The sequence below is a fragment of the Muscardinus avellanarius genome (genome assembly GCF_963383645.1).
Source record: "Muscardinus avellanarius genome assembly, chromosome: 10".
NCBI classification, from domain to species: Eukaryota; Metazoa; Chordata; class Mammalia; order Rodentia; family Gliridae; genus Muscardinus; species Muscardinus avellanarius.
Window position 1 is genome coordinate 56,959,342 of NC_137796.1, and position 13,821 is coordinate 56,973,162.

The 13,821-nt window shown below is 54.8% G+C and overlaps 2 protein-coding genes across 3 annotated transcripts in view; one reads left to right on the forward strand and one right to left on the reverse strand.

The window, feature by feature from the left end:
- On the forward strand, positions 1–4,482 carry ZNF296 (zinc finger protein 296; the record flags this gene model as incomplete). Its single annotated transcript, XM_080702763.1, has 3 exons — positions 1–289; positions 482–631; positions 3,509–4,482. 3 exons carry the CDS (start codon positions 1–3, stop codon positions 4,480–4,482), a joined length of 1,413 nt encoding a protein of 470 aa, XP_080558889.1.
- Positions 4,483–5,213: 731 nt separating this feature from the next.
- CLASRP (CLK4 associating serine/arginine rich protein) overlaps positions 5,214–13,821 on the reverse strand; it is a gene marked incomplete at both ends in the record, with an annotated part of 36,876 nt that continues 28,268 nt past the window's right edge. For both annotated transcript variants that reach the window (XM_080702221.1, XM_080702220.1), the window contains 10 exons: positions 5,214–5,256; positions 5,484–5,508; positions 6,051–6,133; positions 8,234–8,280; positions 8,358–8,416; positions 8,641–8,701; positions 9,035–9,074; positions 10,089–10,346; positions 12,769–13,059; positions 13,175–13,390. In XM_080702221.1, coding sequence (XP_080558347.1) covers positions 5,214–5,256; positions 5,484–5,508; positions 6,051–6,133; positions 8,234–8,280; positions 8,358–8,416; positions 8,641–8,701; positions 9,035–9,074; positions 10,089–10,346; positions 12,769–13,059; positions 13,175–13,390 — 1,123 coding nt within the window. The remainder of the gene's footprint in view (positions 5,257–5,483; positions 5,509–6,050; positions 6,134–8,233; positions 8,281–8,357; positions 8,417–8,640; positions 8,702–9,034; positions 9,075–10,088; positions 10,347–12,768; positions 13,060–13,174; positions 13,391–13,821) is intronic.

Genomic DNA, 13,821 nt, shown 5'->3' on the forward strand with positions numbered 1-13,821 from the left:
ATGTCCCGCCGCAAGGCCGGCAGCGCGCCCCGCCGAGTGGACCCCGAGCCCGCAGCCAACGCCGACGACGAGATGGAGATGCCGGACCTCGTCATCGACTTGAAGCCCGAGCCAGACGCGCGGCCCCTGCAGGCCCCGGAGCCTGGGCCCTTCTCCCCCAAGGAGGTGCCGGCGCCGGAGCGGCTGGGGGACGAACCCCGGCACTCCCCTGACCCCAGGTCCGCCCCCGGCGCCCTCGGCGCGCGGAGCCAGTGGGCCCTGTGGACGCCGCTGACCCTGAGCCCTCCCGGTAAGCTCCGCGTCGCGCCGCTGCCCCGGGGCCAGGGGCCCGCCGGTGGAACCCCTGTGCCTGCCGCAGCCCCTGCGCCCGGCCCGGGCCCCAGGCCCCCTTCAGACCTTTGGGTTTCCCCTCTCCTTCGGAACCCCCAGCCCTAACCCCGGCCCCACCCCACGCTCACCACTACCCGCTTCCTCCCTGCAGACCGCCAGCCCTGGACCGACAAACACCCAGATCTGTTGACCTGCGGCCGCTGCCTGCAGACCTTCCCGTTGGAAGCCATCACTGCCTTCATGGACCACAAGAAGCTGGGCTGTCAGCTCCTCAGAGCCCCTAGTCCCTCCCAGGGCTCAGGTGTGTTGGCGGGTGCAGCCCCCCTCTCAAGTTCAAGGGCTGGGCTTCCTGCAGGCCAGGGGGCTGAGCTGGACCGGCAGGGCACTGAACATTACTTCCCCTTTCTAGCTCCCCTCTGGGTGCAGCCTAGGCGTGGTCAGGGCCTGCCCGTAGTAGGGCAGGGACAGGAGGTGGGGAGGGGGTGGGGCTGGGCCTCGGAGGAGGAGGAGGAGGGCGGCTCACAGGGTGTGGCCAGCCCCTGAACACTGGCCTGGAGATTTGTCGTATGCACCCCCAATCGGTTTCACTTCTTCTTCCCCTTGGACAGAAATAACTGGCCAGGTGCTGGACCAGAGTGACAGTAGGGAGTCCTCTAGGGAGAGCAGTGGCCTGGGGGAGGGGGACAGAAGCCAGATGGAAGGTGTGTGGGGGGTTGCCTCCTATCTCGCCACCACTGCTGAGTTGCTGGGACAGTTTTTCAGAGCCGGGGAAGGGGCTTCTGGCTTGGCGCCTTGGTGGAATCTCCCAGGTTTGCATTCTGGGAAGCCCCTGGTGAGTTAGTGACCGGACACCTAGGATCCTTCTTTTTTTTTTTTTTTTTTTTTTTTGCGGGTCTGGGGATGGAACTCAGGGACATTCGACCTCCGAGCTACACCCCCTGGCCTATTTTTTATTCTTTATTTTGAAACCGGGTCTCACTAAGTTGCGGTGGGCCTAAGTAGTAGCCGAGGCTGTCTGTGAACCGTGATTCTCCGGTCTCAGCCTCCCAAATGCTGGGATTACAAGTGTGCGCCACCACGCCCGGCTTGATCATTCTCTTAAGAGTGAATTAAAATGCTCAATGTGTTGCTTGGCCCACAGACAGCTTTTAGTAATGTTTTGCAGCGGGACTTAGCTAAATCTATGAATTTCAAGCTCTCTAATGAGACTAATGAAATGGGATTATATTCAGGGCTGGACCCTGCAGGGGCGGCTAGTGTAAGGGGGCAGGACTGGGCCGGGCTGTGCTTGAATGAGCTTTAGCTTGGAACCCAGAAGGTGGCCTGGTGGTTAAGGTGGGACTGGTGAATTTACTGCAGTAATACTTGGACTTGGGATTGAGGGCATCTCTGTGGTATCCTAGTCTCAGCTGATGTTTGTTGAGGACCAAAGCTCTTGACTGTTCCCTATTTGAGGTCACAGCAACCCTGGGAGGGAGGGGGCCCTAGGAATCTCATACTTTTAGCAGCTGAGGAAACTGAGGCACAGTATGTGTCTTGCCCAAGGTAACTGAAAAGTCTGATTTTTACTCATGCCAGGTTTGAAGTCAGCTTCCCCAGCCTCTGCCTGTACTTTTGACCTTGACCTTGGTCTGGTGTTACATCAGAAAGGCCACCCCTTCCAACTTTGTCTAGGATCAAGCCGGGCGTGGTGGTGCATGCTTGGAATCCCAGCATTTGGGAGGCTGAGACCAGGAGGATCCTCCCGGAGGAGGATCGCGGTTCGCGGACAGCCTCAGCTACTTAGTGAGGCCCTCTGCAACTCAGTGAGATCCGGTTTTAAAATAAGAATAAAAAATAGAGCAGGGGGTGTAGCTTGGAGGTCAAATGCCCAGACCCACAAAAAAAAAAAAAAAAAAAAAATCTAAAAGCAAGTGGAAGCTGGGCAAGGTGGCACACTTGTAATCCCAGCATTCGGGAGGCTGAGACCAGAGGATAGCAGTTCACTGACAGCCTCAGCTACTTAGCTAGGCCCTTTGCAACTCAGTGAGACTCTGTTTCAAAATAAAAAGACTAAAAAAATAGGGCTGGTGGTGTGGCTTGGAGGTACAATGCCCCTGGGTTCCATCCCCAGTACTGCAAAAAAAAATAAGTAAAGGCAAGTTTATCTGGATAGTGGAAACCAATGGTACCTAGGGGATCTAGAGAAAATATCAAATTTGGGGCCTCGCCACTGAGTCCAAGGCTTCTACCCCAGCCCCTTATAGGTTGGCTACTAGATCTTGTATTCTATCTAGGTCTTGGTCTGTCTTCTGCAAGGTGGGGAAAACATAGCAAGGAACCCCCCTAAGTGTAGGGCCTGGCTCAAAAGAACTTACCTAGTAATCAATAACTACTATTAAACCAAAGTCCTTAAAAAACCACTATTGCCAGGCATGGTGGTGCACACTTGAAATCCTAGTACTTGGGAAGCTGAGACAGGAGGATCTCAGGTTCATAGCCAGTCTCAGCTACTTAGTGAGGCCCTCTGCAACTTGCACTGTTTCAAAATAAAGAATAAAAAATAGGACCAAGGGTGTAGCTCAGAGGTAGAATGTCCCTGCGTTAAATTCCCAGTACCATAAAAAACAAACAAAACATTGTTATCTACTCTCCACACTCCCCAGGTTTCTGGACTAAAACCCTAACTCTATCCTTATAAGCTGTGTGAACTTGGGGAGATGCCTCTGCCTGTTTCCTGTCCTGAAGGACAGTTGTGAGCGGAGGCCTGGCACAGCACCTCACACATAGGAAACACTGGCTGAATTTGTGTGATCATCTTTTTTTTTTCTCCCTTTGGTACTGGGGAACTCAACCAAAGGCCTCACACATGCTAAGCAGTGCTCTACCAATGAGCTCTACCTCCAGACCCTAGTTACCTCTTAAGCAAGAACTTCTGCCCTACCCCCCAAATATAGCCATCCCTCACTCTGACTTAACATAGTTTTCTTTAAAATTTTCAAACACAGAAAAGGAGCCCTCTGTACTGCAGAGATGTTCCTTGTTTCAGGAAGTTTCCTGAGGGCATGGCATTTCATCTGTCCTTAGGCAGAATCCTCAGCCTTGGTGTAGTCTTTCCCAGTGTCCAGGAGGCCACTCTGACCTATATACCCATTCTGCCCACCAGCACTAACATCCTGCCCCTTCCTCTTGTCTCTAGAACCTAAGGAGCTAAAGGCTCTGAGCTGCCTCCGCTGTGGCAGGCAGTTCACAGGGGCCTGGAAGCTGCTGCGTCATGCCCAGTGGGATCACGGACTGTCCATCTACCAGACGGAATCAGAGGCCCCAGAGGCCCCTCTGATGGGCCTAGCTGAGGTGGCTGCAGCTGTGTCAGCAGTAGTGGGCCCAGCAGCCGAATCCAAGGGTCCCCGGGTGAGCGGCCTCACCCGGCGTAGCCCCACCTGCCATGTATGCAAGAAGACCCTGAGTTCCTTCAGCAACCTCAAGGTACACATCCGCTCACACACAGGTGAGCGGCCTTACACCTGTGACCAGTGTCCCTATGCCTGCGCTCAGAGCAGCAAGCTCAACCGGCACAAGAAGACCCACCGGCAGCAGATGCCCCAGAGCCCCTGTATGGCTGACGCTGACCAGGAACTGGCCTCCACGGCACCTCCAGAGCCAGCTGCCCATGCCGCTGCCCCAGCCAGCACCCTTCCATGTAGCAGTGGAGAGGGGGCTGGAGCTGCTGCCACAGCAGGTGTCCAGGAACCTGGAGCTCCTGGCAGTGGGGCTCAGGAGGGCCCAGGCAGTGATGGGTGGAGAGCTGGCACTGGAGAACAGAGAACTGACCCTGCAAAGAGCGAGAAGACATCACCCAAGAAGACCCCAAAGTTGGCCAGCAAGAGCCGTGGGCCTGGGGGCAGCTGCGAGTTCTGCGGGAAGCACTTCACTAACAGCAGCAATCTGACGGTGCACCGGCGCTCACATACTGGTGAGCGGCCCTACGCCTGTGACCAGTGTCCCTACGCCTGTGCCCAGAGCAGCAAGCTCAACCGCCACCGCCGCATGCACGGCCTGGGGCCGGGCAGTACCCGCTTCGAGTGCCCATACTGCTGTGTGCCCTTTGGCTTACGTGCCACCCTGGATAAGCACCTGCGGCAGAAGCACCCCGAAGCAGGCGAGTTAGCCTGAACACAGACCTCTCCTTACTACCTGTCCTCTGCGCCTGTAACACTTGTGTTGACCGTCCTGTCCTTTTCTGCAAGTAAATCACCCTCCCTATTTACCCATGTGCCTGGACTCTGGCTTTCTTGGGGTGTCTAAGGTGGGGCAGGAGGCTTCCCTCCTTGGGGTGGACGGCTGGACAGACCGGTTTGGGGGAGAGGCCAGCCCCCAGTGCCTGGGGCACAGCAAGACTGGCACAGAAAGCCGTGTTCCCGGTTCTTGGTGTGGGTGAGGCCAGGGCAGGGGCCAGGCGAGGGTGGGGAGAGGCCTGGACCTGTCACCAGAGGCCCTTGGGCACAGAGTCCTGGCCCATCCTCCACATGCTGAGTGCTGGGCGGGCACCCTTGTCCACACGTGTGGGCAGGCCCAGGCCCTTCTGCTGGATCCCAGCCTCCTAGGCAGGCAGGCTTCGCCGAGCCATGGCAGGTTTTGTGCGACCCACAGCAGTTCTGATCAACAGCGAGTTGCCATGCAGGACCTCCCACACAGGCCGCACGGATATGAGGCTCTTGTGTCCAAGTTCCTCCCAGTTGATCCTGCTGGCTGGTGGGCACTGAGGGTTGAGGGCTATCCACCCTCCATACATAAGACACAGGCCGAAGGTCATTAAATAACATTTGCTTTTATTCACTAGAGAAACCAGCAGCATCACAGCTTGAGTCCCGCACCCCCCCCCACCCTATCCCCCATTCTTCTGCCTAATGTCGATAATGGGGGCTCCGGGACCTGGACCTCGAGCGCCTGCAAAGAGAAGGAGAGGGGCTGTGAAGGTGAGACAAGCCACAGTTTTGCTGTGCTCAGGGGCACCTACGTTCCTGGGGCCACTGAGACTTCAACATCCCTAGACTAGGCTGCAGATTAGCATAGGGGTCCCTAAGAATCAGGGCTGGGACCTCCCACCAAAGACCAGGCAGGAAGATTTCCCAGGGAGTGAAGAGTCAACCCAGGGAGCTGGATGGCTTCCTTACCTTCGGGAAGAGCTGTATTCTCGACCTGAAAAGGAAAGGAAGATGAAGGCAAAGCCACTGCCCGGAGGCCCAGGACTCCTCACTGGCCTGGACTGGGGTCCTTAAGGTTGTTTTTTCCAGTGTGTTTCAGAAGACAGCCCAGGGGCTCTCTGTCACTGAGCTATACCTTGGTCCTTTTTTGTGTGTGTGGTACTAAGGATTAAACCCAGGGACATTCTACTTCTAAGATACATCCCCAGCCTTATTTTTATTTGGAAACAGGGTCTGGCTAGGTTATATGAATCTCACTACTTTGCTGAGGCTGTCCTTGAACCTGTGATCCTCCTGTCTCAGCCTGGGATTACAAGTGTGTGCCACCACGGCTGCCCCCCACACACTTTGGAACAGGGTCTTCACTATAATGCTAAGGCTGGCAGCAAACCTGTGATCTTTGCTATCTCAGTATCCCAACTACTGGGATCATAGGCATGCAACCCATGCCCAGCTGAACTTTAATTCTTTTAGCGTCCCAGAGCCCTCTGGCCACAGGAGCAGACTGGCCTCCTGATGGATGAGTGGGGCACTCACTGTAGCGGGGGGAGGGCGAGCGGCTCTGCCGGCTGTACTGGCGCTCCCACTCTTCACGCTCCTTCTCTCGGCGTTCCCGCTCCCTGCCAGGGGAAAGGGGGGGCAACCAGGAGAGGGATGAGCACCTGCTGCAATCACAGAACACACTGATGACACCTGGGTGAAGTACATCACTAAGCCAAGGAGTACATACTACTGTCCCACCTAACACACCAGTGGACAGTCAGGACTAGAATTCCTGTCTACCCTGCCAGGAAAATCTAGCCAGACAAACCTAAGGGAGGATGGACAGCTCTATGCCCATCACACCTCAGGATGTGCACACGCTCAGCAGCCAGGACTGGCAAGCCCAACACACCTTTTACTGGGTACTCTCTCTGTGCAGGGCCCTGATCATGCCAAATCCTCCCAATAAGCTTATGAGGGGGAATGAGAATTCTACCTCCATCTAGCAGATGGGCAAACTGAGGGTCATACAGGACAAAGGCCAACCAACAGTAATGGGGGACAGTCAGGATCAGAAGCCAAGAGTGACAGGCATGTGGCGCATGCTTAGAATCCTACTACTTGGGAGACTGAGAGGAGGATCACAGGTTTGAGGACAGCCTCAGCAAGTAGTGAGACTCATCATCCTAGTAAGACCCTATTTCCAAATAAAAATAAAATAGGGCTGGGGTGTAGCTCAGAGATAGAATGCCCCTAAGTTCAATTCCCAGTGCCACAAAAAAAAAAAAAAAAAAAAAGTCAAGAGTGACACCCCAAGTCCCTGATCACTCTTCCCTCTTCCTCCACTTTTGTTTTGGTGGTGCTAGGGATTGAACCCAGGGATGCTCAACATCCCTGGTCTTTTTTTTTTTTTTTTTTTTGTGGTACTGGGGTTTCTGGAAACCCTTCTACCTCCAGGCTACACTCTCAGACCTAATATATATATATATATAATTTTTTTTTTTTTTAACTTGGAAACGGTCTCTTAAGCCAGCAAGGCTGGCTTGGAACCTGCACGATCCTCCTGTCTCCCAGGCGCTGGGATTACAAGCGTGCGCCACCACACCCGGCCCTGGTCCTTTTCAATTTGGAGACAAGGTACTGCTAAGATGTCCAGGCTGGCCTCAAGCCTGCATCCTCCCTTAGGTTTGCCTTGCAATGCTCCTGCTTCAGCCTTCTAAGTTGCTGGAATTACAGGTGTTTGCCAATATGCCAGGCTCTTTCTCCACTTTCTGATGGTAGCATGAAACATCCTCAGAAGCCCCCTACACAATGGGCATGCAATAAATAAACAATATAGACAAAAACAGAAGAGCAGCAGCCCTAGGCACCAGGCCTCCCCACATGCCAGGCATCAGGCTGCAAGCGTCACAGCAGATCCTGCAGAGGTAGGAGCTCTGTTATGTCTGTCACACAGATGAAGTCCCAGATCAGAAAGGGAGAGGTGCCTTCCCAGACCCACAGCAACAATGGGGTGGAGCCAGAAACAACCCACAGGTACATGGCCCTGCCTGACTCCCCTCCTTGCCAACACAGAGCACTACAGCCCCCTTCTGCCCACGGGCCCTGGGTAAGCTGAGGTCTTATGGATACAAATCCTGGGCTGCCCAGCGAGGACTGTCCCACTTTAAAGTACCAAATGAGGCTCCAAGAGGATGAGTACCCATGCTAGGGGCACATGTTCAAAGAGAGGTACAGATGGAATTAAAGCCAAGTCTAAGTGACCTAAGTTCAGAGCTCCTGACCACCAGTCAACACTGCAACAGAAGAGAAGAAAGGGAGAGGAGAAAAGCCCCATCCCCGGCAGTGGGCCAGGCACAAGACTGGATAAAGTCCAGTCGTTTAACACTTACTAAGCACATCAGGTGCTGAGAACACAGCTGGTAGACCAGGGCTTATGGTCTACCATAACAGTGAGTGAATAAGACCAGAGCTGGGGAGCAACTGCAGCAGGGTGGGGTGCCACTCTGCACAGGATGGTCAGGGCGAGTGAGGCAGGGGCCTGGGAAGAGCCTGCCGTGGGCCAAGAGGACAGCAAGGCAGGAGTTTTAGAACTGGCAGGAACGGACCTCAGGAGAGGAGGCAGAGGACCAGCATGCCCTGCAGCCAGCAGGGAGGGCTGACCTTCATCCACCCACAAAGGTGGGATAGGGCCCTGGCCAACAGCACAGGAGACTAGGGTGGGGGAGTGGCCTTACTTCATCCGGATCTTGCGGGCCATGGCGCGCAGCTCGTCTTCCCGCTCCTAAGGTAAAGAAAGCCATGAGTCCTTGCCAGGCCGGTGCCACCAAGAGCACCACCTCCATCCCCTCCCGCCCTGACCTGCCGCTCGTGCTCCTGCTGTATCATCTTCTCCTGAGCTGCCTTCTTATCCGCCTTGACTGTGGAGAAAGAATGTATGGCTGAGGGGGTTCTATCAGACACCCGATTCCCAAACCCAGCAAGCAGGGCTCAGAGAGGAAACCAGATTGTAGGGTCCTTGGCAAAGTAGATGCACACCCTGGTCCCCAAAGTGCCTCTCCAGGGAAGGGCAAGGCCTCCCAGCTGGGTCTTCTACAGGCTGCCACTGACAGAAGAGGACTTCAGGACAGAGGGTAGGACATACATTGCCTGTTCAGTGCCTTCTGCATCCTCAGCTTCAACTTCTCTTGTGGTGTGAGCTTGGGCTGGGGAAGGGGGAGAAGAGACAGGAGACTGGGTGGGTTTCCCAGAGCTCCACAACCCACCTAAGCCAGGAGCCTGGGATGTGCAAGGGAATATGGGGAGGCAGGCTGCGAGCACCTGCCTCAAGGCTCTGGGAGGCTTAGGGAAAGCTGGAGCCCCACTGTGCAATGAGTTGGGGAGGGGACACAGTTCTCACAGGGCAGGCCTCTCCCCCTCCAATTCCTGGGGCTGGATCTCCCACCCCTCCCCTGGGCCCCCCTGCAGGCCCACCGGGCCCAGCTCTGGGCACTGCTGCTGGCGGGAATTAGACGGGCGAGTTCCAAATTCTTACTGACTTTGGCAGCTCCTGTCTCTTTACCAGCGGCAGGTTCGGTCCTGGTGGGAGGAGGAAATGGCAGTTAACTTTTGACCCCACAGCCTCAGCACTGCCCCCAGATCAAGGAGCCAAGGGCCATGGCCCTCTCAGACCCCTCAGCACTCCTATACATCCAAGGCAGGGCCTCTAGGATAAGGCTATGTCCTCCTTATAACACCTCTATGTCAGGGCTGGGTCCCCCTTGGATCCACTCACAGGTCAGGGCCAAGGCCTTCCAGGGCAGAATCTTGGATCCACTCACAGGTCAGGGCCAAGGCCTTCCAGGGCAGAATCAAGTTCCCTTCAGTAATTTTTTTTTTCTTTTTTTGGTAGTGGGTACTGAACCCAGGGGTGTTCTACCTCTGAGCCACAGCCTCAGCCCTTTTTTGTGTGTGTGTGGTACTAGGGATTGAACCCAGGGGCATTCAACCTCCGAGCTACACCTCCAGCCCTATTTTTCATTCTTTATTTTGAAAAGGGGTCTCACTAAGTTGTGGAGGCTGGCTGTGAACCTGTGATCCTCCTGTCTCAGCCCTGCAAATACCAGAATTACAAGTGTGTGCCAACATGTCTGGCTTCTATTTTAATTTTTTTTTTTTTTTTTGCGGGTCTGGGGATGGAACCCAGGGGCATTTGACCTCCGAGATATACCCCCTGCCCTATTTTTTATTCTTTATTTTGAAACTGGGTCTCACTGAGTTGCAGAGGGCCTCACTAAGTAGCTGAGGCTGTCCGCGAACTGCGATCCTCCGGTCTCAGCCTCCCGAATGCTGGGATTACAAGCATGCACCACCACGCCCGGCGTGGCTTCTATTTTCATTTTCATTTTGAAATAAGAGTCTAAGTTGCTGAGAGCCTCGGTAAATTGCTGAGGCTCTCCTTGAACCTGCAATTCTCCTGTCTCAGCCTCCTAAGTACTAGGATTACATACGTGTGCCACCACGCCCAGCTCCAAGTTCCCTTCAAAAAGAACACAGTGGAGCTCCTGTCCCACCTGAGGTCGGCAACACACTCTCCAGTGCTGCCCCACTTACTTTTTCAGCTTCTCGCCCACAGCAGGGGACGCTGCTGGCCGGGTCAGCTTCTCCCTTGGGGGCGATGGTGAGTGACTCTGGCTATGGCTACGACTCCGGCTGTGACTCCGGCTCTGGCTGTGGCTGTGGCTGCGGCTGTGGGTCAGGCTGCGGCTGCGGGACGGGCTGAGGGACCAACTGCTACGGCTGCGGCTGCTGCTGTGGTGCCTGGGACCTCGGCCACCCCGTCTGTAGCGGTCCCCTGAACGGGAGCGGCTCCTAGAGTGAAGAAGTGCAGGAGGGCCACAAGGCTTCAGGGACATCACACTCCCCTGGCCTCTGAATCCACTGTCCCCCTGCAATGCGACTCTTCATTCCTCTCTTGCTACCTCATCACAGAATTCCTGAGCTGCTCCTGCACCTCCCTCAGTCTCTAGAAAAAGGTGGGCCGTTGAACATAAGACAGCTCCCCACACCCTCAGTGGTTCCTGAGCTGCTACTCTTCCTCATTAGGAGGGATGCCATTTGCTGGCTTCCTGGGAGGTGACCTTAAGGTGGCAGGGCTTGGCCAGCTGGCTGCCCCTTCCATGCCATGTCCAGCTTGGGGCACATGGAAAGTGTCCAGGGTCTCAACACTAGTGAGGATCCCACCAGTCCCTGGCACAGACCCACAAGTCCCAGCCTGGAGATGAGCAGCACCCTCCTCTCCCAGCTCAGGACACTGGTGGGACTCCTGAACAAGACTCACCTGGGCTGGCACTGGCACGTGGGCCGGCCCTGCTTCCCTCCCCAGCCTTTCTCCTGTTGTTGCCCTGGGTGCAACTATATGGAATGACATGTAAGTCAAATCTAGGCCACTCGCCAACTCTGCCTGGGCTGTCTTGAAACTTTTTTCTCCTTTTTTCAGTATTGGAGGTTGAACCTAGGAGTGCTCTACCACGAAGCTACAACCCCAGTACTTTTCATTTTTTGGGCATTTTACCTCTGAGCTACACCCTGGCCCTATTTTATTTTTCAGTACTGGGGATGGAACCCAGGGCATTCTACCTCCGAGCTACACTCCCAGCCCTATTTTTTAATCCTCTTTTTGTATGTGGTACTGAGGGTGAAACCCAGGGGCTTTTATACCTTGGAGCTATACTCCCAGACCTATTTTATACTTTATTTGGAAGCAGGCTCTAAGTTGCTAAGAGCCTCAGTAAGTAGCTAAGGCTGGTTTTGAACCTGTGTAATTCTCCTGTCTCAGCCTCCCGAGTGCTGGGATTACAAGCATGTGCCATCATGCCCGGCTTTAATCCTTTATTTTTTATTTATTTTTCAGTACTGGGGATGGAACCTAGGGGCATTCTACCTCCGAGCTACACTCCTAGCCCTGTTTTTTATTTTTTATTTTGAAACTGGGTTTGAGTTGCAAAGGGCCTCACTAATTAGCTGAGGCTGTCCTTGAACCACAATGATCCTCAGGTAGCTGGGATTACAAGCATGTGTCACCAATGCCCAGCTTCTTATTTATTTAAGACAGGGTCTCAGTCAGGCATTATGGTGGCTGCCTATAATACCAGTACTTGGGAGCCTAAGAGGAGAGGATATCAGGTTGAGGTCAGCCTCAGTAATTTAATGGAATAATAAAAAAGGCAGCTGGGCATGGTGGTGCATGCCTGTGATCCTAGTACTTGGGAGGCTGAGACAAGAAGATTGAAGGTTTGAGGACAGTCTCAGCAAGTAGTGAAATTCTCATCAACCTAGTGAGTTTCAAAATAAAAGAATAAGCCAGGTCTGCCGGGCGTGATGTCGCATGCTTGTAATCCCAGCATTTGCGAGGCTGAAACAGAAGGATCACAGTTCACGCTACAGCCTCAGCTACTTAGTGAGGCCCTTTGCAACTCAGTGCAACCCTATTTCAAAATAGAGAATAAAAAAATAGGGCTAGGTAGCTCAGAGGTAGAATGCCCCTGGGTTTCATCTCCAGTACTACAAATGAATGAATGAATAAAATAGGCCTGGGGTGTAGTTTGGAGGTAGAATGCCCCTGGGTTCAATCCCCAGTATAACTGGCACTGTGATCCATGCTACAAGTAGTATTGTTGATGACAATAACCGTGCACACCCAGGAGCAGGCCTGCTCTAAGCACTTTATGTGGATTACTTGTTACACGTCCATATGATTCGATGAGGTTAATGCTGTCTTTGCTCTACAGATGGAAGGAAGGAGGCCCAGAAGCAGGCAGCAGCACCAGTCCACACCCAAGCAGCTGTACTGCACTACCCCCACTGAGTAGTCTATATCCCACTCAGCCAGGAGACCAAGAACTGAAGGATGCTCTGGTCCCTAGTTGACATTTCTTCTACAAGTCTGCAGTGCCTCCTGCGGAGAACTCTTTGTCTCCTCCACAAAGGGAGTCTTAGTTTTCCTGCCTCCTCCCAAGGCACTCCCAGGTCCCTTCCTGGAAGTCTCCATCTCCGTTCCCTGGGACAGAGGAACTCAAGCACAAGAGGTGCCGTTTTCGCTCTCACTGCCCTGTCTCACTGTCCCACACTCAGCACTATCTGAATATACTAAGTACCTATCCCTTCCCTTCAAACCAAGAGATTCCTCAAAACAAAGCAGTGGCCTGTCTGTCCCCTCCCTGGGAGCCCGGCCTCCCTGCAATGGGGGCCCAAGCCCACCCTCTGGCCCCCATGCACATGCGGCAGCACACACCTGCTTCTGCGCCGAGGCCCGTAACCGCTGCGCCGTACAGGTGAGCGTGAATATCGGTGTCCGTCTCGGGAGCCCCCACCTGAGTGCCGCCGACCGCGGCTGCGGGACCGGGAGTAGCGCCTGGAGCGGGATCGCGAACGGGACCAGGACCGGGAGCGGGAGCGGGCATGGCGGCTGGAGCGGTAGTAGCCCCCGCCACGGCGGGAACGGGAGCTGGAACGGGAGCTGGAGCGGGAGCTGGAGGTCCTCGAGGCAGAAGAGGAGGAGGAAGAAGAGGAGGAGGCACGGCGGCTGCAGGCGGGGCATGGGGGGCCAGTCAGCATGAGCCAGGGATGTGACCCCCCTCTGCCCCGGGTCCCCCCCACGACTGCTGGGGTGTAGGGCAGGCGGCATGAGCGTTACCGACCGGGCGCTGGCATTGCGTCCCGGTGCGGGGCCGCCAGGCTGGGGGGGTGCGGGGGGCTTCCCTGAGGCGGCCCCTGATGCAGCGGCAGCGGCGGCAGCTGCAGCTGCCTCCTCATCGCTGCCCCCAAAACTGGTGATAAAGGTGATCTTCTCCTCGCGGCCTGGGCTCGGGGAGCGGGAACGGGAGCGGGACTCAGAGCTGGACTCCGAGGGTGACCTAAAGGGAGCGCAAGGAGGAGACTGCTCAGAGATTCATGCCTCTTCAGCCTGTCTGGCAATAACTGAGACACTGCACAACGAGGGAAATGACTGCGACATAGGGCAATGTGAGAAAGCTGGAGTCAGAGGCAGCTACTGGAGGTCCACAGGACCTGACCACCCACCACCTGCCTCTGCAGAACTAGAGGGAGAAGACTTCTGACTTTATGCTACTCCTAAGAAATGGAGAGCAGAGTTGGGCATAGTGACTCACACCTGTAATCCTAGGACATGGAGGATGACAGAGATCTCAGGTCTAGGACAGCCTCAGCAAGTAAGGAGACTCTCGTCAATCTAACCAGACATTATTTAAAAAAAAAAAATAGGGCTAGGGTATAGCTCAGAGGTAGAATACTCCTGGGCTGAATTCCCAGTACCACAATAAATAAA